General features: G+C 45.7%; 3 protein-coding genes across 9 annotated transcripts in view; 1 reads left to right on the forward strand and 2 right to left on the reverse strand.

Moving 5' to 3' along the window:
- The window catches only part of LOC119484993 (CSC1-like protein 2), a 31,242-nt gene extending 26,867 nt beyond the window's left edge, over positions 1–4,375 (forward strand). For 2 of the 5 annotated variants that reach the window (XM_037764222.1, XM_037764227.1), the window contains 4 exons: positions 33–200; positions 1,846–1,961; positions 2,062–2,145; positions 2,296–4,375. In XM_037764222.1, the coding sequence (XP_037620150.1) occupies positions 33–200; positions 1,846–1,961; positions 2,062–2,145; positions 2,296–2,511 (584 nt within the window). In that variant the 3' untranslated portion in view covers positions 2,512–4,375. The remainder of the gene's footprint in view (positions 1–32; positions 201–1,845; positions 1,962–2,061; positions 2,146–2,295) is intronic. The other 3 variants (XM_037764223.1, XM_037764225.1, XM_037764226.1) reach the window with 3 other exon arrangements.
- Positions 1–27,881, reverse strand: part of LOC119484981 (NACHT, LRR and PYD domains-containing protein 12-like) — a 956,516-nt gene that overhangs the window by 617,241 nt on the left and 311,394 nt on the right. The gene's annotated exons all lie outside the window — the stretch shown is intronic.
- rrbp1b (ribosome binding protein 1b) lies at positions 8,764–27,776 on the reverse strand. 3 transcript variants are annotated; one of them, XM_037764215.1, is made up of 25 exons: positions 27,666–27,776; positions 24,342–25,025; positions 23,213–23,352; positions 22,406–22,528; positions 21,860–22,012; positions 21,068–21,186; positions 20,715–20,868; positions 19,498–19,594; positions 19,233–19,312; positions 18,795–18,832; positions 17,140–17,232; positions 16,406–16,448; positions 16,137–16,177; positions 15,168–15,255; positions 14,533–14,613; positions 13,772–13,864; positions 13,544–13,615; positions 11,460–11,546; positions 11,202–11,294; positions 11,048–11,119; positions 10,873–10,965; positions 9,449–9,532; positions 9,289–9,360; positions 8,995–9,018; positions 8,764–8,910 (listed from the first exon to the last, which is right to left on the reverse strand). In XM_037764215.1, the coding sequence occupies exons 2-25, from the start codon at positions 24,997–24,999 to the stop codon at positions 8,878–8,880; spliced, it is 2,631 nt and encodes an 876-aa protein (XP_037620143.1). In that variant the 5' UTR covers positions 25,000–25,025; positions 27,666–27,776; the 3' UTR covers positions 8,764–8,877. The 3 variants fall into 3 exon arrangements, with proteins under 3 accessions (XP_037620143.1, XP_037620140.1, XP_037620141.1); XM_037764212.1 differs by having other exon boundaries at positions 8,764–9,018; XM_037764213.1 differs by lacking the exon at positions 13,544–13,615 and having other exon boundaries at positions 8,764–9,018.

The raw sequence follows: 27,881 nt of genomic DNA on the forward strand, positions 1-27,881 counted from the left end.
TCTAAACACTGAACTCACCTGTCTCCCTGCAGGTCTGATGTACATGTTGCTGAAACACCTGGTGGACCGATACAACATGTACTACGCCTACCTGCCCTCCAAACTGGACAAGAAGATCCACTCTGGAGCCGTCACCCAGGTGGTGGCGGCGCCCATCCTCTGCCTCTTCTGGCTGCTCTTCTTCTCCACCGTGCGCACAGGTAAGCCCCGCCCCCCCCCCCCCCGACGAGTCCTAATAGAGTCAGTCGGGACAAGTCCTAACAGAGTCAGTCGAGACGAGGAGTCTTAACAGAGTCAGTCGAGACGAGTCCAAATAGAGTCAGTAGAGACGAGTCCAAATAGAGTCAGTCGGGACGAGTCCTAATAGAGTCAGTCGGGACGAGTCCTAATAGAGTCAGTCGGGACGAGTCCTAATAGAGTCAGTCGAGACGAGTCCAAATAGAGTCAGTCGGGACGAGTCCTAATAGAGTCAGTCGAGACGAGTCCAAATAGAGTCAGTCGGGACGAGTCCTAATAGAGTCAGTCGAGACGAGGAGTCCTAACAGAGTCAGTCGGGACAAGTCCTAACAGAGTCAGTCGAGACGAGGAGTCTTAACAGAGTCAGTCGAGACGAGTCCAAATAGAGTCAGTAGAGACGAGTCCAAATAGAGTCAGTCGGGACGAATCCTAATAGAGTCAGTCGAGACGAGTCCAAATAGAGTCAGTCGGGACGAGTCCTAATAGAGTCAGTCGAGACGAGTCCAAATAGAGTCAGTCGGGACGAGTCCTAATAGAGTCAGTCGAGACGAGGAGTCCTAATAGAGTCAGTCGAGACGAGTCCAAATAGAGTCAGTCGGGACGAATCCTAATAGAGTCAGTCGAGACGAGTCCAAATAGAGTCAGTCGGGACGAGTCCTAACAGAGTCAGTCGAGACGAGGAGTCCTAACAGAGTCAGTCGAGACGAGGAGTCCTAACAGAGTCAGTCGAGACGAGTCCTAATAGAGTCAGTCGAGACGAGGAGTCTTAACAGAGTCAGTCGAGACGAGTCCAAATAGAGTCAGTAGAGACGAGTCCTAACAGTCAGTCGAGACGAGGAGTCCTAACAGAGTCAGTCGAGACGAGGAGTCCTAACAGAGTCAGTCGAGACGAGTCCTAATAAAGTCAGTCGAGACGAGGAGTCTTAACAGAGTCAGTCGAGACGAGTCCAAATAGAGTCAGTAGAGACGAGTCCTAACAGTCAGTCGAGACGAGGAGTCCTAACAGAGTCAGTCGAGACGAGTCCTAATAGAGTCAGTAGAGACGAGTCCTAACAGTCAGTCGGGACGAGTCCTAATAGTCAGTCGAGACGAGTCCTAACAGAGTCAATTGAGACGAGTCCAAATAGAGTCAGTAGAGACGAGTCCTAACAGAGTCAGTCGAGACGAGTCCAAATAGAGTCAGTCGAGACGAGTCCTAACAGAGTCAGTCGAGACGAGTCCAAATGGAGTCAGTAGAGACGAGGAGCCCTAACAGAGTCAGTCGAGACGAGGAGTCCTAACAGAGTCAGTAGAGACGAGTCCAAACAGAGTCAGTCGAGACGAGTCCTAATGGAGTCAGTAGAGTCCGTCGAGACGAGTCCTAACGGAGTCAGTCGAGACGAGTCCTAACGGAGTCAGTCGAGACGAGTCCAAACAGAGTCAGTCGAGACGAGTCCTAACGGAGTCAGTAGAGTCAGTCGAGATGAGTCCCGATAGGGTCAGTAGGGTCAGTAGAGACGAGTCCCGATAGAGTCAGTCGAGAAGAGTCCTAACGGAGTCAGTAGACATACATTATACTTGTGTTTGTTGTTGAATGCTAAGTAATGCTAACTGCTAATCTGCCGCCAGGTTTCGAGACGCCAACCTCGATGTTCACGCTGGTGGTTCTGATCGTCACCATCGTGGTCTGTCTGTCTCACGTCTGCTTCGGACACTTCAAGTACCTCAGCGCTCACAACTACAAGGTAACTACGCCAGCTGTTTTATTAAAAGTTCTTCAAAGACGTGTACGAAACGTTGATGTTGCTGTTCAGCACACAGTCTCACTCTGTGCCTCCGTCTCAGATCGACACCAAGGAGACCGACGTGGACGCTGTCGAGAACGGACGTCCAGCTCGTCCCACGTCCTCCCCGATCACCAAATCTCAGGTCAGTGGATCCAACTCCACTTCTTGTGTTTATTAGCTGACTAACAGACCAGAACAGTACGATGTGTTGTGATGTGTTGATGATGTGCAGCGCTGCTAGCTGTGGTGTCTTCCTGCTGGTTGACCTGTGTGTTGTGTTCTGGTGGTCCAGCAGCAGCAGCAGCAGCAGCAACAGCAGCAGCAGCAGCAGATGTACATCGCCCAGGTGCTCCAGGACCCGAACTCGGACGAGCCGGGCGGGGGCAGCGGCGAGGAGGACCGAGGGTCGTCACAGGACGAGGAGTTGCTGAACGGAGGCAACAGCATCAACGAGGCGGATTTTCAGTCAGGGGAGGACAGTCTGATCGCCAACGAGGTCCACCAGTAGCTGGGGGTGGAGCTAAAGGGAGGGGGCGGAGCTAGTTGAGGGTCTATACCCACACAACAGTTAGAGAATAAAGCTGACTGAATCACTACACACATAGACACACATACAGATAGACTGACACGGTTAGCTCCACCCTCTCCCAGCTCGAAGACTTGACCCTGACTTGACGCCGGCGCCGGGTCGCCAACATCCAGTCCTGCACGTCTGTGGAAACTTGATGGACATCAAACTGTTTCTGCAGGAATTCACTGTACATAACCACAAAGCCAAAAGTTTTTTTGTTTGTTTTTTTCTCGGGGTTGGGGGCGGGGTTTAAAAATTCGTGCCTGGGTTGGATTTCGTTTGTTCGCACTCGTGTCTTGACTCCTGATCCTACCGCAGGTCGCCGGGACTCGACCTGTGGAGTGTGTCGAAGCTGATGCTGACGCTGTCTTTCTCCTCGGCCTGGTGGACGCTTTCCACACGAACCCCCGTCGTCCCCCCGTCGAGTGCTAAATAAGTCGCCAACCGCCAGCTCTCGTAGTGGTAGAAGCCTCGCTTACGCAGACGCATCGCGGTCTCCCTTCCCTGGTCGCCGTTTTTCTTTTTTGTGCGTCACGGATTCAACACATCACCTCGAAGTTCTGTTTTGGTTTTTTTTACCTGCCAAGCTTTCGCTGCATGCTGTTAAAACGTGCTGTCTGGATTCATGACGTCGCCACCTGCAGACGATGTCATCCGTCGCAGGACTGCGGCGGCCGATGAACTCGCCGGATTTCCATCCCGATCCCAGCAGCACTTCCTCCTACCTGATTCCTCTTCAGTTGGACCGCTCCTCGACCGCCGAACCACCGAACCACCGAACCACCCAGACTCCACGCGATCATTTCTTTCATTTCTGGTTTTGATTTCAGCCGAACGACCTTAAATCAGGTGGCGAAGGGAACGTGGACGTTTGTGTCCGTCTTCATCGATCAGAAGTCTTCTCGTTAGGGGGACGGGGACGGTGAGAAGACGCTCTGACAGCAGCAGCAGTAGTCGATAGTTTGAGCTCGGTAGACGCAGAAGAGCAGCGCTTTTCGTCCGGACCGTCTACCCTCAACGCCTGAAGCTGTCGGGACTCTCAAGGGACAACGTTTTCTGTTTGTGTGTGTTCTCAAGTGTGTGTGTGTGTGTGTGTGTGTGTGTGTGTGTGTGTGTGTGTGTGTGTGTGTGTGTGTGTGTGTGTGTGTGTGTGTGTGTGTGTGTGTGTGTGTGTGTGTGTGTGTGCGCGCATGTGTGTCCAGTAGCTTATTGTGCACCAACCTGCACCATGAAGGATTCGGTGACATCACCAGGTCACCAAAACACCGCAACATCTGGCTAACAAGCTCCCTAAACCGGCCGTCTGTCTCCTGTAGACTGAGCTCAACCAGCTGACCTTTGACCTTTGACCTTCACCTCCTCGACGCCGTCACTGCTGCAGTTTGAGCCCAAACGGTCGCGTTTATATTTAGTCCAACTGAAATATCACCGGATGTTTCATCTCTGTGTGTCCGGGACGTAGACGGGTCCACGACGTCTTCAGCTTCTCTTACAAAAAAGCCCAAAGCCTAGCTTAGCATAAAGCCTAGCTTAGCATAACGCCTAGCTCGTCGTTCTCCTCGTTAGTTTCTATCTGTGTTTGATATTAAGACCGAAATATTGTCTTCTTGGTCCAGCTAGCTTAGCGGTAGCTTCTAGGTCTTGATGAAATATTTCACGAGGACATGCACATTCATTACGCTGTGACACTTTCTGCTAGGACCGGGTCTTTGTGCTAAGCTAGGCTAGGCTAACAGTACTTCCTGTCTCTGTGCTAAGCTAGGCTAGGCTAACAGTACTTCCTGTCTCTGTGCTAAGCTAGGCTAGGCTAACAGTACTTCCTGTCTCTGTGCTAAGCTAGGCTAGGCTAACAGTACTTCCTGTCTCTGTGCTAAGCTAGGCTAGGCTAACAGTACTTCCTGTCTTTGTGCTAAGCTAAGCTAAGCTAGGCTAGGCTAACAGTACTTCCTGTCTTTGTGCTAAGCTAAGCTAAGCTAAGCTAAGCTAAGCTAGGCTAAACGTCTTCTACAGAATCCTGAATATTCACCTCGGAAGGTTTTTCAGCTTTTTGATAATTCCCTGAAACGTCGGCGATGATGGAGGTTCAGTCGTCACTTTCCCATGATCCTCTTGGTGTCTGATGACGTGTGCCAGCCGGGGCCTCTTTCTTCTGATTGGAGGGTTTTTGGAGGGAAAATGGCGGCGACCTCCATCTTCACCGTAAACGAGCTCGCGCTGCTTTCATCCTGTTGACTTCATCCTGTTGACTTCATCACGTTGACTTCATCCTGTTGACTTCATCACGTTGACTTCATCACGTTGACTTCATCCTGTTGACTTCATCCTGTTGACTTCATCACGTTGACTTCATCACGTTGACTTCATCCTGTTGACTTCATCCTGTTGACTTCATCACGTTGACTTCATCACGTTGACTTCATCACGTTGACTTCATCACGTTGACTTCATCACGTTGACTTCATCACGTTGACTTCATCCTGTTGACTTCATCACGTTGACTTCATCCTGTTGACTTCATCACGTTGACTTCATCACGTTGACTTCATCACGTTGACTTCATCCTGTTGACTTCATCCTGTTGACTTCATCCTGTTGACTTCATCACGTTGACTTCATCACGTTGACTTCATCCTGTTGACTTCATCCTGTTGACTTCATCACGTTGACTTCATCCTGTTGACTTCATCACGTTGACTTCATCCTGTTGACTTCATCACGTTGACTTCATCCTGTTGACTTCATCACGTTGACTTCATCACGTTGACTTCATCACGTTGACTTCATCACGTTGACTTCATCACGTTGACTTCATCCTGTTGACTTCATCCTGTTGACTTCATCACGTTGACTTCATCACGTTGACTTCATCACGTTGACTTCATCCTGTTGACTTCATCACGTTGACTTCATCACGTTGACTTCATCCTGTTGACTTCATCACGTTGACTTCATCACGTTGACTTCATCACGTTGACTTCATCCTGTTGACTTCATCACGTTGACTTCATCACGTTGACTTCATCACGTTGACTTCATCCTGTTGACTTCATCACGTTGACTTCATCACGTTGACTTCATCCTGTTGACTTCATCACGTTGACTTCATCCTGTTGACTTCATCACGTTGACTTCATCACGTTGACTTCATCCTGTTGACTTCATCCTGTTGACTTCATCCTGTTGACTTCATCACGTTGACTTCATCACGTTGACTTCATCCTGTTGACTTCATCACGTTGACTTCATCCTGTTGACTTCATCACGTTGACTTCATCACGTTGACTTCATCACGTTGACTTCATCCTGTTGACTTCATCACGTTGACTTCATCACGTTGACTTCATCACGTTGACTTCATCACGTTGACTTCATCACGTTGACTTCATCCTCCAGCTGATCTCTGGTTTCACTTCATCACTTTGAAAATCAAGTTTAATCTCCCCGTATGCAGTTTCTATTGGACGCCTGCCGTCCAATCAGAATCCGGTATTTTCTGCGTTATACAGTCTGAAAGGTCTGAATCACTGGAGCGCCTCTTTACGTCGAGACGGGAGGAAGTGGACGATGACTTGAGATCATGTTCACGAGTTCACATGTAGAACCTATTTTGGCATCACCGGCGACACCTCGGTGTCGGTCCGCCGCCGATTCGACCCGTAGTGGACAAACACCAACGTTCGTGAACAATAGAGCTGCAGTTGCTGGTCTACGAGTCGTTATCGGTTGCCATGGCAACAGGAAGCCAACCCGGCTAGCGGCAGCATCGTCAGGAAGCGAGAGGAGAAATAGTTTTGTTTCGGTGCAGCGGTGCAGCGACGGAGTAGTCTCAGGTGTTCGTTTGTTTTCCTCCAATAATGTTTACATCAGTTTACGTTGCAGTGTGTGTGTGTGTGTGTGTGTGTGCGCGTGTGCGTGTGCGCGTGCGCGGGCGGACACAGAGCTGAACTATGAAAGCTGTAGCCACCAGGACGTCGGTGGCTGTCGGTCACCGTCGGTCGGTGGCTGCACGCCGGAGAACCTGCAGCGTTTGAGTCCAGATGATGTTTTTGTTTTGTTTTTTTGGTTTCCACGTCACCTCCAGCCGGCCGTCTGCCGTCGGCACTCCGGCCGAGATTGTACACGCACACGAAACTGAAAGTGACGGAGAGCTCAAAGTGGATCTGAGGTCTGAGACTAGATGAGGTTCTGATCAGCAGCTCTCAACCCGACAGTCTGATTATGTGGTCGGAGACAAAATAAAGACGTAATCATGACGAGAAGAAATACCCATAAATAAAAACACGTTGTCTTAATCATACCTGTCGACCTTAAAGAAGGAGGATTTCTAAACCCCAGTGGGGGTCTGAGGAGGTCTGGGTGGTCTGAGGGGTCTGGGGGGGTCTGAGGATTTCTAAAGGTTTGCGCCACAACAACTTTCCGCTGCGTCGAGTGAGGCTTAACTTCGGACGCTGCATGCTGTGGCGAGCGCAGGTTAAACATGAGCTCAAACCGCGCTGTGTCGCGAGCATCGACGGCTCTCTTCCACCAGGAAACGACAGTTGGTGTAGCTCTATAGTCGTCCGGGTGGAAACAGTAGAGATTAAACACTATTCAGTTCCAGAAACAGGTTGAGATAACGAAAAGGAAAAAATGGCAAATATGTTGTTAAATACTTCTTATATATAAAATACTAATTTAAAACCATGTTTTCAGTCCTGATCAATATTAAACTGTTTCACATCTCAGAGAACGGATCAATAATAATAATCTAATAATGAACAATGTGATGAGATGATGAAGTCATCAGAACTATATGTGATATGAGACGTGATTATCTGTCAGATTAATAAGAATCAACCGTCTCGTTGGTTTTGGCAGATTCAAAGTTCATATTTGATCTGTTGATGAAAACCATATGATGTGGTTGAAAGCTCCAGAACAGCTACTGCGTGGTGAGATTATTGAGCAGGTCAAGAATCAAACTTTCAAACTCCTCTCTGTTAACCGACCGCGACTTCTCATGACGAGACGCTAACGGAGCGTCAACGCTTCAGAACAAACGTGTCGTCTCCACAGCTTCGGGGTCAAACTGAAGGTTGAGAGCTGCTGCGTTCACTGACCCCTCGGTGACGTAGGAACTGAAGATGCTCATGTAACTAAAAGAAGTCTGTGTGGTATTTTTGTAACCTGCTGACTGAAGTATTTGATACTGAACGTGTATTAAAGGAACGTTGATAGAAGCTGTTGTAACATGTAACTGAAGGTTTTTAATAATCAGACGCTGCTTTTTGCTTTTCTTAGTTTTTTAAATTGTTGCTGAAGTTGTGAAAAGACGAATGTGAACCGAAGACGGACGAGTGTGAAACGAAACGTCGGCTACCGGAAGTGAAAATCGTGTAAAATAATAAAATGTGTGTAAATAGCCATCGAACTGCACCGTCGTCGTTGGAGACGAACACTACTCAGCGTCTCATCTCACGGACTCCGACCTGACGGTCTATTGGTCCGTTTTTTCTTTTAATTTATTGCTGTGAGAATATTTATTTTTACTTTTGTTTCCAGGTCGTCTGTACAGTGAAACGTTTGTCTTATTTATGTTACTTGATCAATAAAATTGGCTTTCATCCGTCACGTTGTTTTGTGTTTGTGGACGAGAAGTCAAATAGCTGCCACATAGCATACGGCATGCAACCTGCAGCCTGAGACAAGTGCCCTGCAGCATGCCACAAGCGACATGCGGCAAGCGTCCTGCAGCCGGAGACAAGCGACATGCAGCATGCAACAAGTGCCCTGCAGCATGCGACGAGCGGCCTGCAGCCTGAGACATGCGACAAGCGACCTGCAGCCTGAGGCAGGCAACATGCAGCCTGTGACCTGCAGCAGGCAACAAGCGACCTGCAGCATGCGACAAACGATATGCAGCATGCAACCTGCAGCATGCATCAAGTGACTTGCTGAATATGACCTGCTGCATGCGACATGCAACCTGCAGCATGCGACAAAGGGCCTGCATCATGCCACAAGCGACTTGCAGCATGCAACAAGCGACCTGCTACCTGCAACACGTTGTTCTTTGTTTGTTGATGGACGATAAATCCAAGCAAACAACTGAGCCGAGAGCAGCGATCAATAACCGACCGTCTCTAGAATCAGCGGCTCTGCACACGTCACTGCTGCGTTTAAACATCAGAAGAATAAAAACCAACAGTCGAGTCAGACGTTACAGTTTATTTATTAAAACACATTTCACGTCGCTCTCTCTTCATCATCTGTGATTCTGTTGCTCCGCCATGTAACCATGGTAACAAGACATGAAGACATGTCTCACACCGCCGTCTCCTCCTTCACCGTCTCCGTTTCCTCCTTCACCTGGACCGTCTCCTCCTCCTGGACCGTCTCCTCCTTCAAGACCGTCTCCGTCTCCTCCTTCACTGTCTCTGTCTCCTTGACCGTCTCCGTCTCCTCCTGCAGAAACAGAAGAATTCAGACTCAACAAAACTTCTGGAAGGTTTGACCTTTAAATTCTCGTCAAAAGAAAATTCACTGTTTTGTAGAAAATCAGTAATCTGCTATTTATTTATTGATCATGTTCGGGATAAATTTGGCACCATAAGATATTTTTAAGATGGAAAAAACTGCTCAGACATTACTAGTAGTGCTTCCTCTCTGTTTGATGTCTGTGTCCAGTTTTAAAATGTGAATTAAATCTGGTTTGAATCTTAAATCTGAACCAACCTGGAGCGGAGCAGCAGATCTCTCATCAGTCTCCACCTGCTGCTGCTGCAGCTCCAACACTTCCTGTTGAGCCTGAAAAACAATAACGGCAACAAAGGAAACGTTTGACCTCACTTCCTGCCATCAGTGAAACATGACAGATGTTCCAGATGTGACTGACCTGCTGTAGCTGTCTGTCCAGCTGCTGTCGCTGCTGCTGCTCCGCCTGCAGCCTGACGGACAGCTGCTGCACCTGCGACTGCACCTGGAGGTGTTTTTAATATTATTACAAAGTGTTATTCAACTTTTATTATCATCATCATTATCGGATTTTAATACTAATACTTTTGTTTTGATGAATTCTTTTGTTATTCGTGATGGTTTGGCAACATTTATTATGTATCTCTCAACATAAACAACCCATAGTTACTACCGGGTCTAATGTGACCCAGAACACGTCGTTGATGAAGCTTCGTTCTGATCAGAAGTTAACGGTTCGTTTCACATCCAAACTTTAGAAACGGGTCGGATTTGAGCAGATTAATCAATAATGAAAGTTGTTTGTTTATTTTGCTACGTTGTATTTCTACATCAGGTTCAGTGTGACATGCGACATGCAACCTGCAACATGCAACCTGCAAACTGCGTCATGTGACCGGCGACATGCAACCTGAAAACTGCATCATGTGACCGGCAACCTGCAAACTGCGTCATGTGACTGGCAATATGCAACCTGCAAACTGCGTCATGTGACCGGCAACATGCAACCTGCAAACTGCGTCATGTGACCGGCGACATGCAACCTGCAAACTGCGTCATGTGACCGGCGACATGCAACCTGCGTCATGTGACCTGAAACATGCATCCTGCAAACTGCGTCATGTGACCGGCGACATGCAACCTGCAAACTGCATCATGTGACCGGCGACATGCAACCTGCAAACTGCGTCATGTGACCGGCGACATGCAACCTGAAAACTGCGTCAAGTGACCGGCAACATGCAACCTGCGTCATGTGACCTGCGACATGCAACTGCGTCATGTGACCGGCGACATGCAACCTGCGACATGTGACCTGAAACATGCATCCTGCAAACTGCGTCATGTGACCGGCGACATGCAACCTGCAAACTGCGTCATGTGACCGGCGACATGCAACCTGCAAACTGCGTCATGTGACTGGCGACATGCAACCTGCGTCATGTGACCTGAAACATGCATCCTGCAAACTGCGTCATGTGACCGGCGACATGCAAACTGCAAACTGCATCATGTGACCGGCGACATGCAACCTGCAAACTGCGTCATGTGACCGGCGACATGCAACCTGAAAACTGCGTCAAGTGACCGGCAACATGCAACCTGCATCATGTAACTTGCAACCTGCAAACTGCGTCATGTGACCGGCAACATGCAACCTGCGTCATGTGACCTGCGACATGCAACTGCGTCATGTGACCTGCAACCTGCAAACTGCGTCATGTGACCTACAACATGCAACCTGCAAACTGCATCATGTGACCGGCAACATGCAAACTGCGTCATGCGACCTATAACATCCAACATGCAACCTGTGTGCTGTGTGCTGTGTGCTGCGGTTCCAACCTGTGCGAGCTCCTCACAGCAGCTCTGGCTGAAGGTGGCCTCCTCCAGCTGTTTCTCCAGCTGTGCCTCCAGCAGCATCAGCTGCTCCTTCAGCTGAAACACAACAAAACTCAACGTTAACGACCAACATCAAGTTTCCAGCCGGTTTTATTTCAGACGGACAGAGAGGACAGACCTGCTGAGTGTCTTCTGTCTCCGTCCTCTTCGAATGAACGTCGTCCTCCTGCAGCTTCAGCTGATCCAGGACCTGCAGACAGCAACAATCGCACACTGAGAACCAGCTCATAGCGTTGCACATTTATATTTTAGAAACGTGGTGTAAAACTCACCGTTTGTTTCTGCTGTTCGGCTTCAGACAGTTTGTTCTTCCAGATGTTTTCTTCTTCTTCAGAGCGTCGCTGCAGAGCCTGAAGCTCCGCCTCCTGTCAGAGAAAACAACCGTTCAAGATTACCCAGAACTGTAAAAGAGAAACTGATACAGTACAGATACACTGTACACAGTAACTATGATACAAGAAGAAAGGTCCGATGACAACGTTTTATTTACAGGTTTATTAACGTGAAGTTGTTGTTGTTGTTGTTGTTACCGTTTCCTGCAGCAGCTTCGTGTTCTGATGGAACTCCGTCTGCAGTTCAGTCTGTTTCCTCTCGGCCTCGTTGAGCCTCGACTGAAGCTGAACAACAAAATACATCAACATGATTAACATCACACAGGAGCATTAATCTCATTTCATCTCATCTCATCTCATTTAATGACCATTAATCTCATCATTTATTGATCAAACTGTCTGATTCAGAAAGTTCCTGAAAAGTTTCTGAGTTTTAGAATTCCAGAAAAACTTCAGGAAAAGTTCCTAAAAATTTTACTGAAACATTTTCGAGATTCTGAGTTTCCAAAAAAGGATTTCTATAAAAAAAAAAGTCCTTGAGTTCATGATGAAGTTCCTTAACGGTTCTGAAACGCCGAGCTGACAGTCGGCCGTCGGACAGTTTGAGGTCGTCGGTGAGCGTCTGCGGCGTGTCCGTCACCGTCGGCTCTAGTCTGCCCGTGTTTGGAGTTCATCTACATGTTGAATCGGCGGCGGAGCTCGTCGGTGAGAGAAATCGCTCTGATTGGCTGTTCAGCTTCAACCAATCAGTGCAGGAGAAGAGAAACAGCCGTCCTCGCTCTTCCTGTTTCCCATTCTGAATGATGAATACAGACTACCGCCCCCTGCTGGTGAGGAGAGTTATTTCCTCTCACCAGGAGCAGAATGTATGTGGTAGTCGGCCGCCGGCTGTCGTCTTTGTGGCGTGTTCGAGTGTAATTTTTTGGCCGAGACAAGAGACGTGAGGCGACGCTACGACCTTCATCGCCGCTAGTTCTGTGTTCTAAGATTTACTGACTTCTGGAGAAGTTTATAGAGATGTTCCTGATATTAGCAAAGAAAACTCTCAGTTTCTATAAAGGTGTAAAAGTCTCTAAAACTTTCTGAAACAAAATTCACGAAATTATTCCCAAGAGTTTGAGCGTCTATAAAGAATAGTCTTGAGTTCCTGAAGTGTCCGAATGACAGAAAATTTAAAAATTCTGATTAAACATAACTGTTAAAGGGACTGTTTGTAACTTTTTAAGCGTATAAATGTAGCGGGTCGGCACACACGCGCGTTCACATATGCGCGCTCGCGTGTGGCTGGAGCCTCGTCTCCGCTGCCTGCTCTCCTTCACTCAGACGGCGCGCGCGTCCTCGCTGTCTCTCTCCACCTCTAGACGTGAACGCGCGCTCACTCCACACTGCAGAAGAGTTAGTTTAGCTCTGAGAATATCTAGTGAATGCACAGGGGACGTTTGTGCAGAAATAAATGCTGCAGCTCCTCCAGACCAACAGAGGTTTCCCGTGTCTTGTGAAGTGACGGGGCTCTGCAGAGAGAAACGTTATTGTCTCGTTACCGACCGGGTGCCGGTGTCTCCTCTGCTCTCTCCGGCTGCGGGCGGAGAGAGCAGGGAGACACGCTGCAGAGCCCCGCTGCTTCAGCCTGCACTGAGGCAGGAAAAGCCAACACTAGGATCAGATCTAAATCATGTTCATGGAGAGACCTTCGTCTGGTCAGCTAACATTACTGCCAAGCAGCTGAAATATAGAGTGATATTGTGGTTTTAGCTGACGTGTGTCGCCTCACTGTTTTGAGCGATGCCTCTTTCAGGTATATTTAGAGCGAGCAAGCGCGAGCCCGACGCTGACTTTCGTTGATTTCACGGCCACAGGTGTCGCTGTTAACAAGCATTTCTGAAAGTTACAAATAGTCCCTTTAAAGATCACTAAACTGTGAACTGAAAATGTTCCTGAAGGCGTTCCAGAGGTTCAGATTTCTGGGAAAAACTTCATCAGTTCCTGAAAAAGTTTCTAAATTCAAGTTCAGCAAAAGAAAAGAGAGTTTCTGTAAAAGTTTCAGGTTTCATTAAAAAGTTCCACAGCTCCGGACAAACACTTGAAAAAATACTGAAATTCAAAATGTCTGAAAAAAAACTTGCCACGAAAATAATCCCGAGTTCAGGAAAACGTGAGTTCTTCACTTCTCGTATAGAAATATCTGAAAAAGTTTATTTTTGAAGAATTTCTTGAGTTTTTCTGAAACCAGATTTCACGTCAGAGCAGCTGCGTGTTTTTCAGGAAACGTGTTGTGTTTTTACCTCAGAGTGAGACCTCTCCGCTTCACTTCTACTCTCCTGAACTTTCAGAGTAAAACTTTGCATCCAGTCGCTCTGCAAGGAAACACAACACTATTAACACCTGAGCTCTGACTGTCAGGCTCTTAAAGCTCCTGCTGCTGTTTACTCTGAGTCCACACAGTGAAAAATAATACATTAAATATAATAATAATAATATAATAATAAATAAACAGGAAACAGCTGACCGACCTGCTCCGCCTCCACAGAGACGCCAGGAAACAGAACCTGCAACGATGCCTGGAAGTCCAAACGCAGGGTGTCAAACCTGGACTCTGCTTCAGTCTGAAGACGTTAAAAATATATATATATTTTTTTTTTACAGTGTAAAAAACTGTCAGTTCATTACACTGTAAAATGTAAAGTACAGACAAACTGAACATCTTCATCTTCAAAATAAAAGTCTGATTCTTCAGTCATGTGACCTGCAACATGCAAAATGGACATGCAACATGCGACCAACAACATGCGACCAATAACATGCAACCTGGGACCTGCAACATGCGACCTACAACATGCAACCTACAACATGCAACATAGGACATGTGACATGCAACATGCAAACATGCGACTTGCAACCTAGGACATGTGACATGCAAACTGCAACATGCGATCTGCAACCTACAACATGCGACCTGCAACATAGGACATGTGACATGCAAACTGCAACATGCGATCTGCAACGTACAACATGTAACCTGCAACATAGGATATGCAACATGCAAACTATAACATGCAACCTGCAACATGGGACATATGACATGCAAACTGCAACACGCGATCTGCAACCTGCAACATGTGACTTACAACATAGGACATGCAAGTTGAGCACACTGTAAAAGTCAAAGTATAAACAAACTGAACATCTTTAACTTCACAATAAAATGCTTCTTTAGTTTTGGTCTCTGATCACTCTGATTGATTTCAGATCTTTAGATATTGAATAAACTGACCAGCGCTGCTTTAAGCTCCGCCTCTCGCTGCTCGCTCTCACGCTCTGCAGTCGAAGGCGTCGCCATTTGGTCCTGCAGCTCCTGAACATGATGAGGAGGAAGAAAATTCATTGGTTCATTTTCAAACATTAAAGTTGTTGAGCAAATGTTTGAATGATGAAAACATTTTAAAAATAATACAATTTATAAATATAAATAAAAACATGAGTATCAGAATTAAAACTCAGTTTCCATCCAAACTTGTTGAACTTCACAGAAATTGTGAAGAATAAACTGTAATTTATTTTTTATTTCACACCAGAAACAAGATGACAAATATTTGATTTATTACTTTTATATTTATGACAACAAATTTTCCTTTTTTTACCAGAATTCAGAATGTATTTTCAGATTTTGTTTGAAAAGGTTTTCACATTTTTCAAAACTTTTCTCAGAATTTGGACGTTTCAACTTTTTGTTTGAAAATTTCACATGAAAAAAATTCACAACACAGAAAACTTTAACGTTTAAATAACGTTTTTATCAATATATGAATGTTTCTGTAATGAAATAACTTCTATCATCAGGTTGTTTTTACACTTTAAAGGATAAATAGGATAGGAAACATTTATACGAAGTGTTTGATTTGGACTCACGTTGCCGTGGTTACGGGCCTGTTGCAGCTCCTCTCTGAGCTGCTGTAGTTCTTCCTCCAGATGCAGCAGCTGAGAGTCTCTCTCCAGACTGACAAACAACAAACACAACGTCAACAACAAACATGTCAAAAACAAACACAACGTCAACAACAAACAACAAACATGTCAAAAACAAACACAACGTTAACAACAAACAAACAAACAAACAAACAAACAACGTTAACAACAACAAACAAACATCAACGACAAACAAACAACGTTAACAACAAGAAACACAACGTCAACAACAAACACGTCAACAACAAACACAACGTCAACAACAAACACGTCGACAACAAACACAACGTCAACAACAAACACAACGTCAACAACAAACACGTCGACAACAACAACAAACACAACGTCAACAACAAACACGTCAACAACAACAAAAACAACGTAAACAACAACAAACAAACGTCAACAACAAACAAACAACGTTAACAACAAGAAACACAACGTCAATAACAAAAACAAACACGTCAACAACAAACAATAAATACGTCAACAACAGACAATAAACACATCAAGAACAAACACAACGTCAACAAACACAACATAGTCAATAATTCTGCTTCATTGAGTCACGTTATTAAATATCATTGCTACCAGATTTTTGATAAAAACTAAAAAGTTTGAAATCATTTCAGCGGCAGATCTTTTATGTTTTGAAGACTATTTTACTTTTAGCATTTAAAAACAGACATTATCAGTTAACATGGATGTGTTTTGCCATGAAGGATCTTGTATTTCAGTTAAATGTTTTTTTAAATAAAAATGGGAGAAATAAAATGTGTTTTTTTTGTACTTTGAAAGAGTCACATAGAGGTTTAAAATTAATTAATTTTGTTAAACACAAAAACCAGAAAATGAATCTTTCCTCCAGAACTCAGTCCTGAATCAGCTGTTTAATCCAGATGTGTTTCTCACCTTTCAAACGGCTGCTCAGACTCCGTCTCACTTCCTGATCCCTGCAGAGGAGAAGAAGAAGAAGAAGAAGAAGAAACATCACAAACCTCACAGCTTGTTTTTAATGTTACAATATAGAAAATAACCGCCTGAAGCAGCGGTTCCGTCTGATAGCATCCAGGACGTCTGGATGTTCCAGGTCTTTTTTTAACTAATGGTCATGTAAAATAATATGTGACGATACACCGGCAGGTAAACACGATGATGATGATGATATTATTCAAACGTACGTCTTTCTGCATCTGATCAGCTGCTGCTTCATCTTCCTTCACTCTGAGGACACAAAGAAACAAATAAACTATTTACAAAATCTCAGATTTTAACTGAAGTTGTTGAGCTGCAGTTCCTCCGACGTCCACCAGATGCTGCTGTGATCAAACTCTAAGTCAAGAAGTTTTAACATTTAATATCTCAGCTTGACTATCCTGAATTAACGTTAGAGATATCTACAATAACATTCTGACTAGTCAGAGTTCTTATTCCAGATATCTATAACGTCATTTCACCTCGTCACAACTCTAATTCTAGATATCTGTAATTACATTTAGACTCTCCCTAACTCCAGTTAGAGATATCTACAACGTCATAATTTAATTTTAGATTATCTAAAAAGGACAATGTAGATATCTACAATTTACTCAGAGAGAGAGACGTATCGGAAATTTTAATTGACTGTTTTTTATTTTTTTATTAATAAATTATTTCTTATTAATATATACAGTATATACACCTGAGCACCAGGAGAAAACCATTTCTGAAATATGATCAATTAAAGTTTTTTTAGTACTCTAAATTACCCCCAAATATCTTAAAACATATTTGGGGTAATTAGTGTCCAATTAGCCTGATGCACGAGTTGGAATTGTGGGAGAAACCTGAGCACCAGGAGAAAACCCAGACTGAAGTATGATCGGAGGATTCTGAATCAGGACATTAAATGTTTTGTGCGTCTTGTGTTTCTGACCTCTCTGACTGTGAAGACGTCAGTTGTAGCTCCGCCCTCAGCTGAGTGAGCTCCGCCTCCAGAGCGACGACCTGCTCGTCTCTGAGCTGCACGCTGACAGGAAGTCACACAGGAAGTCAGATTACAATCCGCCACACCTCCACAACATCTCAGGCCCCGTCTACACATTAACGAACATTTTCCTCTACGTTTCGGCCTCTCGTCAACGTAAACTACTTTTAGGTGACTAAAACGGAGATTTTTTCTCTGGTTACTGTGTATCCATGGAAACGATGATGTCATCTCATCAATTTGCTCATGTCCATTGTTGCTTTGTGTAATGAGCATGTTCCAGAGACAACGACAACAATACGGTGACGCTAAACAGCAACTCCACCTCGTCGTCCGTCCACATGAGTCACATTTCGGTTTCGCCACATAACACGTCACGCCGTGAACCAGAAAGATAAATCTCAAATATCTATAAAAAAAGAAATAACCAGCTACTGCTTTTTGGCCGTCGCCATCTTGGTTTTTGGCCGTCGCCATCTTGGTTTTTGGCCGTCGTCATCTTGGTTTTTGGCCGTCATCATCTTGGCCGTCGCCATCTTGGTTTTTGGCTGTCATCATCTTGGCCGTTACCATCTTAGTTTTTGGCCGTCACCATCTTGGTTTTTGGCCGTCATCATCTTGGCCGTCGCCATCTTGGTTTTTGGCCGTCATCATCTTGGCCGTCGCCATCTTGGTTTTTGGCCGTCGCCATCTTGGTTTTTGGCCGTCGCCATCTTGGTTTTTGGCCGTCATCATCTTGGCCGTCGCCATCTTGGTTTTTGGCTGTCATCATCTTGGCCGTTACCATCTTAGTTTTTGGCCGTCACCATCTTGGTTTTTGGCCGTCATCATCTTGGCCGTCGCCATCTTGGTTTTTGGCCGTCATCATCTTGGCCGTCGCCATCTTGGTTTTTGGCCGTCGCCATCTTGGTTTTTGGCCGTCGCCATCTTGGTTTTTGGCCGTCATCATCTTGGCCGTCGCCATCTTGGTTTTTGGCCGTCGCCATCTTGGTTTTTGGCTGTCATCATCTTGGCCGTCGCCATCTTGGTTTTTGGCCGTCGCCATCTTGGTTTTTGGCTGTCATCATCTTGGCCGTTACCATCTTAGTTTTGGGCCGTCACCATCTTGGTTTTGGGCCGTCACCATCTTGGTTTTTGGCTGTCATCATCTTGGCCGTTACCATCTTAGTTTTGGGCCGTCACCATCTTAGTTTTGGGCCGTCACCATCTTGGTTTTTGGCTGTCATCATCTTGGCCGTTACCATCTTAGTTTTGGGCCGTCACCATCTTGGTTTTTGGCCAAGAAGAATTGAAACTAGCGATTGAGACCATAAACTCATGTTTACAATGTTTACTGAGGTAATAAATCAAGAGAGAAGTAGAAGCTCATTTTCTCAGAGACTTCTACACAACCAGAGGAGTCGCCCCCTGCTGGCTGGTAGAGAGGATGCAGCTTTAAGGCTCTTCAGCATCGGCTTCACTGTGCAGACCCGGAGGTTGACGTCCATTAGATATTTTGTTAAACGAAGTTTGTGTGGACAGAATTCAACGGAGGGTAAAATCTCTGTATCCATGTAGACAGGGCCGGAGTCATTGGTTCAATAACGTGACAGCAGAACAGTTACCAGTTCTTCAGCTGATCCACTTCAGACGACCGGTCCACCTGCAGACACAAACAGGGCGGTGCTGTCAAGACCGGATGCTATTTGACAACTAAAAAGTTAAAGTTAAACTCTACGAGAAAATCATTCCCTTCACAGATTCTTTCAAAGTTATTGATTTGGTCCAAAGTCTACTTTACTTATTACTGCAGATGTAGCCGTCAATGTTAACCAGCAAAAGGCTAATTTAATTTTAAGTAAATGTCTTCTGAGAGAGAAACACGCAGCTAGCTTAACAAACACTGACTGGAAAACAAGAGGAACCAAATAAATGTCTTCACATTCCTTTCAATCAGCAGTGAGGGGGTCATGAAGGCGGAGAAAGCTACAGAATAAACAGCAATTTGTTGTCATCAATATAAATCAATCAAAGGAGTTGTTTAATAATAGCAGGTTATTTACCTGGACTGCATCGCGGCTCTCCAGCTGGACCTTGAGCTCCTGTAGTTCGGTCTCTCTGGACGCCAGCGCCCCCTGCAGCTCTGAGGGACCAACAGCAGAACAATCCTGTTATTGAGTTACTGGCTGTCTGGAACATTAAGACGTGATGGAAACAGAAATCTGTGTACTGAAGGAATGTTTTATTTCCTGTGATCATTCCTGGACTTATCCATAGTTCCTGGGACATTGTGGGCGGAGTTAGCTTTACACTGACAGAAACACTCACCGCTAACGGCAGCGGCTTCCTGCTGCGCCGCGTTCAGCTCTAAACGCACTTCCTCCAGTCGCCGCTGCTGAGCACGCTCAGCGTCCTCGCGGACCAGCTGAAACAAACAGAAAAAACGGGTCACTTCCGAGCCTCCAGGAAGAGCGCCGGGCTGTGAAGCAAACGTTCGTAATGGCCAAACGGCGGTACTACAACTTCCATGTCCGTCACGCGATGCCATCGGGCCCAAAAATACTTTTTCCCATGCTTCAAAGAGACGTCTGTAACTCAGAGGATCATTTATTTTGAGGTGAATCAACTCCCCAGTCTGAATCATAAAAACGCACTAACAGCTGAATCCAGAGTTATTTCCCTTCCTCCGTTCATGTGAATGAGACCCAGACCGAGGCTGGAGCGAGGGCCAGGAGGAGGAGTTAAAGGAGAGAGGGTCGGGAGGAGGAGTTAAAGGAGCGAGGGATGGGAGGAGGAGTTAAAGGAGCGAGGGCCGGGAGGAGGAGTTAAAGGAGCGAGGGCCGGGAGGAGGAGTTAAAGGAGAGAGGGCCGGGAGGAGGAGTTAAAGGAGCGAGGGATGGGAGGAGGAGTTAAAGGAGCGAGGGATGGGAGGAGGAGTTAAAGGAGAGAGGGCCGGGAGGAGGAGTTAAAGGAGCGAGGGCCGGGAGGAGGAGTTAAAGGAGCGAGGGCCGGGAGGAGGACTTAAAGGAGCGAGGGCTGGGATGAGGAGTTAAAGGAGCGAGAGGCGGGAGGAGGAGGTGGAGGAGGAGTTAAAGGAGCGAGAGGCGGGAGGAGGAGGTGGAGGAGGAGTTAAAGGAGAGAGGGCCGGGAGGAGGAGTTAAAGGAGCGAGGGCCGGGAGGAGGAGTTAAAGGAGCGAGAGGCAGGAGGAGGAGGTGGAGGAGGAGTTAAAGGAGACGCTACTGCGCCTGATCTATGGGCCCGATGGATGAGGAAGAATGCCAGATGATCTGACAGTCGAACGATTTCGGCTTCATGCTCCACTGAGACTCTCTCATAGGAATGAACGGGAGCCTCCGACGCTGTATCCAGTTCTCTTTATACGTCCATGGTCACTTCCTGTTAGCTCCACCGTCATATTGAATGTTAACATAAAGGTGTTTTGGAGAAGACATTTTTAAAGTATTTGAAAGAAGTAAGAAACCACAATGCAGCTGGTGAGCTTTTCTCTCTGAAGAATGGACATTTACAGTTCTGTGTTTCTGACCTGGGCTTGGGCCAGTTCTTGTTCGGCAGCAGCCATCTTGGACTCCAGGCTCTTCCTGCGCTCCTCGTCGGCCCGCAGAGCGTCGGTACGCTCGGTCAACTCCTTACCCAGACGGACGCAGTCCTGCCTGACACGGGCCAGCTCCGCGTTCTGCCTGCAGGGAGGGTTAGGGTTAGACCGGATGACGGAAGGAAGCTGGTGGACTGACGGGGTCCGACAGAACCAGTCCTGTTCATTTGTTAACAACCAGTTATCACAGTCATAACAACGACTCAGATGTTGACATGAATGCTATTTACAGGTCAGGAGCTCCGATACGACCCAGTCTAGCGGTCGGTCGTGGTGTGCGTTACCTGCTCTCGGCCTGGCTGGTCGCCTGGTTCAGGGCGTCTCGGAGGATGGAGTTCTCCTGCTGCAGTCGGGCCAGCTGAGCGTTGGGACCGTTCTCCAGCTGCTCCTGCAGACCCCCGATCTGTTCAAGTTTAACAGATAGTTAGCTAAAACATGCTACAAGGACTTAGCTTATCTGTGCCGGCCAACAACCAGTCAGACAGAACTCGACCCCTGATACTTAAAGTCACTATTAACAGCTTTGAGAGTCATTTTAATGATCAGCATTCATAGACCTCACAGATTTGGAATTTACTCTTGAAGACCTGTGACTTGATTTGGACATACCTCCAAGGACTTTAGACTTGAATTGAGACTTTCTTTGAGAACATTTCAGACTTGACTTGGATCTGGTCTCAAGGACTTGAGATTGACTTGAGACATTTCTTTTACAAGACTTGACTCTTCCCTCTGGGATTTCACTTAGATTTTCCTGCAAGGTTTTGAGATTGGACTTAGACTTGCCCTCAAGGGCATTAGACTTGAATTGATACTTGCTTTGACAAGATTTGAGACTTGACTTAGACTTGCCCTTGGGGACTTGACTTGGATCTGCCCTTGGGGACTTGATTTAGACTTGCCCTCAAGGACTTGACTCGATTTTGACTTTCCCTCTGGGATTTGACTTAGATTTTCCCGCAAGGTTTTGAGACTTTACTTAGACTTGCCCTTTTGGACTTGAGACTTTACTGGCCCTGAAAAGCTTCCTTTGATCTGCCACTGAAGGATTCAGAGTTAGTTGGTATGGTTTGTACCTTCTGGTTGAGCTTCTGGGTTTGGTTCAGGTGTTCCTGGTTAGCAGTCTCCATTCTGGCCTGCATGGCATCGACCTTCTGAACCTGAGCACTCAGCTCCGCCTTCAGACGGGCATCCAAAGACGCCACCTTGGATTTCTCTGCACCAAGTTCCTGAAGAAGGAAACACAGAAAGCCTAAAGTAACCTTGACTTTCTTATGAAACACTGAAGGTCTGAAGCCAACATGTTAATTTAATCAACTGTCCAAATGTATTTGCTTGGCTGTTTCCTCTGTCTAGAGTCCAGAGGAATCTTACTAATGGAGTCAGTTGCCTTATTTCACATTCTTCAGTGGTTATTTTAAGACATGTCTGATTCAGTCCCCTCCGTCTGGAACATTTCCATCTGTTCTACTGACTTGTCGTTGTATCTCAGATATTTTAAGGTGTCTCGGTACTGTTCCTTGTTGGGTAGCATTGTTGTCACCTTGACAAAACCAACAGAACTGAAGGAATGAATCTCGCAGAGATCACACGATTGACGATCTGGACGCTTCCTGGCTCACCTTGCTGAGCTCTCGGAGGCGGCTCTTGGCGATGGCGGCGCCCTCCTGCTCGGTGGTCAGCAGCTTCTCTTTCTCCTCCAGCTGTTTCTTCAGAACGGACAGTGGGTCTCCTTTCTGACAGGCCTGAAGGTCAAACAAAGACTCAGATTTATTTAAAAGCTTTCCCAACGTGGAGAATGATTCACACTACGGCCACTTTCGGGTCACATGGATTGGAAGGTGGTGATGTAGTGGAAATGGTGGCATGTGCCAACACCATCAGACTTAAAGCCGTTCCACACCGAGCACTATTGATGTATCAGAATAACAACGGGCCGTCCGCTTCTCAACACCCAATAATGGACGACCACCTCAACAGTGTTGGTGGTCGTGTGCTACCTTGAACACTGGACTTAAGTCGAACGTTAACTTTTGAATGCTATTTATGTCACTGTATTGATCCATATGCTAAAACTAGTTGGTAAGCGTGCTAGCTGCTAACGTTAGCTGGTGTCTGGTGAATGGTATATAGCAGGCTGGTCTCATAAACCGTTCGTAGCTATAACTATGAAAAGTAATGCACTATAATTTGTATATATCCAAGCCTCCAAGAAGAGCCCCGGGCTGTGAATCAAATTTTCATAGTGGCCAAAAGGCGGTACTACAATTTCTGTGTCCGTCATGTGATGCCATTGGCCCAAAAAATACTTTTTCCCGTTGACTTACATTGGGAAGGAGAAACGTCTTTAACTAATAACTGATAATTTATTTTGAGGTAGATCAACTTCCCAGTACGAACACTTGAATAGCCCTTATTTAAATCATTACCAGCTGCCAAGAGTCTTGGCGGACACCAGCTCTCTGGTTCAGGACCTCCGTGAGTTTGTGCATCTCGTCGTCACTGAGCGTCCCGTTGGACACGGCAGACAGCAGCTCGCCGTACGGCAGTGGCACGGAGGAGTCGGTCACTTAAAGAAAAACCAGGACAAAAGGACAGGATGTTCTGTTTTAAGCTGGCCATACACTGTACGATTTTATAAATGTCGTACTTCCTACTCCTACTGTACGAGGAGATCATTTGCGATGTGAAGCCAAAGCTCACGACCGGAGTGATCACACTGTACGGTCCGATCGTCAGCCACGACCTGAGTGATCACACCGCACGGTCCGATCGTTAGCCACGACCTGAGTGATCACACCGCACGGTCCGATCGTTAGCCACGACCTGAGTGATCACACCGTACGGTCCGATCGTCAGCCACGACCTGAGTGATCACACCGTACGGTCCGATCGTCAGCCACGACCTGAGTGATCACACCGTACGGTCCGATCGTCAGCCACGACCTGAGTGATCACACCGTACGGTCCGATCGTCAGCCACGACCTGAGTGATCACACCGTACGGTCCGATCGTCAGCCACGACCTGAGTGATCACACTGTACGGTCTGATCGTCAGCTCCAGCGGGCCTTTCTGTTGACAGTTGTCAATAAAGTTTGGTTTGAAAGCTCCAAGGCAGGTAAAGGTTGTTAGCTAACAGAGGTCTGTACGGGTCACGATGCTAACAAGGCCGAAATTTGCTGCCTTCATCATCTGACCTAACGTTATATGGACTCGTGGCGAGGAAGACGTGGACAGTACGGCTTGTCCAGAGAGAACTGGAGGTAAGTTAGCTAAGTTTTTCTAGCTATATCTGTTGTAGCCTTCATTGTTATCTTGATAGCGACGCTCTGATTACTGTAAAAAGAGGATAAAGAAGGCGCTGACGTCGGGGAGTAAAATCTGGGCCAGAAACGGGCTGAAACCGTACAGTGTATAACCAGCTTTAATCAGACATAATTTAATCAAACTGAAATCCATAATTTAATTAAACATTATTTTACTGTAGAGTCCGACCAGTTTGGTTCTTCTGAGGTTGATACAGACGTCGATAAACACGATGATGACGTTAACTCACCTGGTTCAGGTTTGTTCTTGGACTTCTTCTTCTTGCTCGCCGTCTCTTTGGGTTCTTCAATTTTAGCAACAGTTGGTTCTTTAGTGACTTCAGTGACGACGTTCACCGGAGACACGTCCACCACCAGCGCCGCGGCCATGACCAGAACTTCCTTAGCGACGGTTTCCACCACAGCAGCCAGCTCCACCTTGGCTGACTTCTTCTTCTTCTTCTCCTTTGGTGATGGCGCCGGAGGAGAATCGATGGTGGTGGCGGTGGCGGTGACCAAGATGGGTTCTGGTTCTGGTTCAGGTGTTGGTTTGGGTTCAGGGGCAGCAGCTGCCGGCTCAGCTGCAGGTTCTGGGTCAGATTCTGGCTCGGTACAAGCCACCACCTCAGGCTCCTCGCCGCCATCGCTGCCTGGGTCTGAGAGCTTCTCGTCGGGCCGCTCCTCCTTCTTCTTGGCTTTGTTCTTCTTCTCCAGGGTCTTGTCCTTCTTCTTCTTCTCTGCTCTCTGAGGCTGCGTTTGGACCAGCTTGCGGCGCTGTTTGGCCAGCGCCTCCTCATACGACGTCTCCTTCATGGAGAGCGTGGAGACGAGGGCGATGCCCACCGCCGAGATGAACATGAATCCTCCAAAGACCATGAAGCCGAGTGTCTGCGGGTCGGAGACGTCCATGGTGACCAGAGTGTCGGACAGGAAGTCTGGAGGATAAAGACGGCGGACATTCAGCCTGAAGGAGAGCCAGACAACACTAGAGGTGGAGCTTGACGATTACAATCCACCCAATACTTTGATTCACAGCAAAATACCTCAACTACTATATTGATTTTCCTGGGTTGTTGTTTACCAGCTGATCATTAACTGGAGGTCAAAGGTCACCGTCTGTGTGTTCAGCGTCACTGATTCAATCTAAACCTTCATTCAGTGGACTGTATTTAAATCAAGCACGTTTTAATGATGATGTGACAGTCGGCCTCTTTTATTAACAAATGTCTTGTAAACCAAAGGATGATGTGCTGAGCTGAAATGATGATCTGATTAATTGATTAGTCTCCTACAACTAACAATTCATCTGCTGATTATTTTATTGATTAGTCAATTAATTGTTTTGTCTGTAAAATGTCAGAAATGACCATTAAAAGTTCCCACCGGCCAAGATGTCGTATTCAAACACTGTTTTTATTTGAGCCGATAAATTCAAAGATATACGAGATAAATGAGAAATACGATCACACGTGACGAAGAAAAGCATCTGAATCGATTATCAAACTACCTGCTGATTAATGTCCTGTTGATCGACTAATCGTTGCAGCTCTAGATTATTGACTGAACATTAATCTGAAACTATTTTGATAATCATTTTGTTGTTGGAGTCATTTAAGTCTTGTCTTAAAAACTTGTTTGTGCCTCAATCAGTGTTTTAAATAATGTTTCTTGAGGCGGTCGGGTTGTGTGACAGCATCATAGTGTTCTTATCTTTATCTCTTATTTATGCTGTTTTTATGCAGATCTTGTGCAATATCTGTTTGTTGCGGTTTACATTGGTATGTGTTTCTCCGTAGCGTACCGTACCGTACCATACAGTACCGTACAGTACCATACCCTATCGTATCGTATCGTATCGTATCGTATCGTATCGCACAGTATCGTACCGTATCGTACCGTACCGTACCGTATCATACCGTATCGTTTCATACCATATCGTTTCATACCGTACCGTACCGTACCGTATCATTTCATACAGTACCGTACCGTATCGTTTCATACCGTACCGTACCGTATTGTACCGTACCGTACCATACCGTATCGTCTGGTGTCAGTTTTATTTCACAGTAAACTGAACATCTGTGGTCTGTTAACCACCTAGAACTCTGCTTTTTCACTGTTTTCTGGTGTTTTTGAAGGTAAAACAATCGATTAATCAATAAAATAATCAATAGATTCATGAAAAATAATCGTGAGATGCAGACATGAACATTTTTTACATGTTAGGTTCATAAAACCGCCTCAGAACACATGTTGGATAAAAGTGTCAGCAGTGACGGGAAGTTACTTTACTAGTATTTCCACTTCTATATACTTCTACTGCACTGCGTGTGTTTATCTAACAGCTGGAGGTACTTTAGCTAAAAAAACATTTGATGAGTTTATAAAAGATGATTCTTTGTTTTCACATATGAATTATTTAAAAGCTGCACCAACGACAGCATTCAGATACAGCTCACATGATAATATTGATTCAATAATGTGATAATATAAACACGACTCTGCATAATGAGACATTTTACTTTTTATACTTGAAGTACACTTTGTTCCCAAAACTTCCATCATGTTATTTATATTGAGTTTTACTGAAGTACCTGAATATGTTTTATATTTCTGACTGCAGAATATGTTTTACAGAACACACAGTGGGAGAAAGAGCAACGTGTCCGAATCCACAATTAACCCTTTGTACTGTGAACACACGCACACGCAGGCACACACACACACACACAAACTCACTCGCACACTCACACGCAGGCACACACACACACATGCACGCACACACACACACACACACACACACACACACACTCACACGCACACTCACACGCAGGCACACACACACACACACACACACAGTTATGTAACTCACACCTCAGATACTGAATTTCACATTAAAAGTTGAACCCTTTAAATAAAAACACACACAGATGTGTTCAGTCTGCAGCCCTCAAACTCTATTTAATATCTTATATTATATTTATACATACTGTTTATATTTATATAAGTTGTGTTTTTAACAGAGGAGAGCCTCTTTAAAACATTCATCTCATGAACGGACTTTAACCACCGACACACACAACAGACAGATGTTTTCTTCTTTCCCAGATGTTTCTATAGGAAATCATTTTGGTTGTAGTTTTAGAGTATAGTATTAGTGTGTATTTGAAGTTTTAGTGTGTATTTGTAGTTTCAGAGTATAGTATTAGTGTGTATTTGTAGTATTAGAGTATAGTATTAGTGTGTATTTGTAGTATTGGTGTGTATTTGTAGTATTAGAGTGTATTTTTAGTGTGTATTTGTAGTTTCAGAGTATAGTATTAGTGTTTATTTGTAGTTTTAGTGAGTATTTGTAGTATTAGAGTGTAGTTTTAGTGTGTATTTGTTGTTTTAGAGTATAGTTTTAGTGTGTATTTGTAGTTTTAGAGTGTAGTATTAGTGTGTATTTGTATTTTCAGTGTGTATTTGTAGTTTCAGAGAATAGTATTAATGTGTATTTGTAGTTTTAGAAGCAGTGCAATAGAAAACTTGTTAAATTTGAGTTTTAAATGAAATGTATAAATAGTTTTCCTCACCTCAGCTGAGTCTGTCAGGCTGCAGAGTCGTGGCACTTTCTCTGAACGAGACCAGAAGCTCCGCCCCCCCGCCGGCAGCGCGGCTCCTCATTGGTCAGTCAGCGGGGACGTCATATTTAACCCAGAGAGCCTCATGGGAGATGTAGTTCTCTTAAAACTACAGATTTGACAAATGTTGACGTTCTGATTTTATTCACATAAAAATATTTATTTTTA

Source organism: Sebastes umbrosus, chromosome 3, assembly GCF_015220745.1.
Source record: "Sebastes umbrosus isolate fSebUmb1 chromosome 3, fSebUmb1.pri, whole genome shotgun sequence".
Classification (NCBI taxonomy): Eukaryota; Metazoa; Chordata; class Actinopteri; order Perciformes; family Sebastidae; genus Sebastes; species Sebastes umbrosus.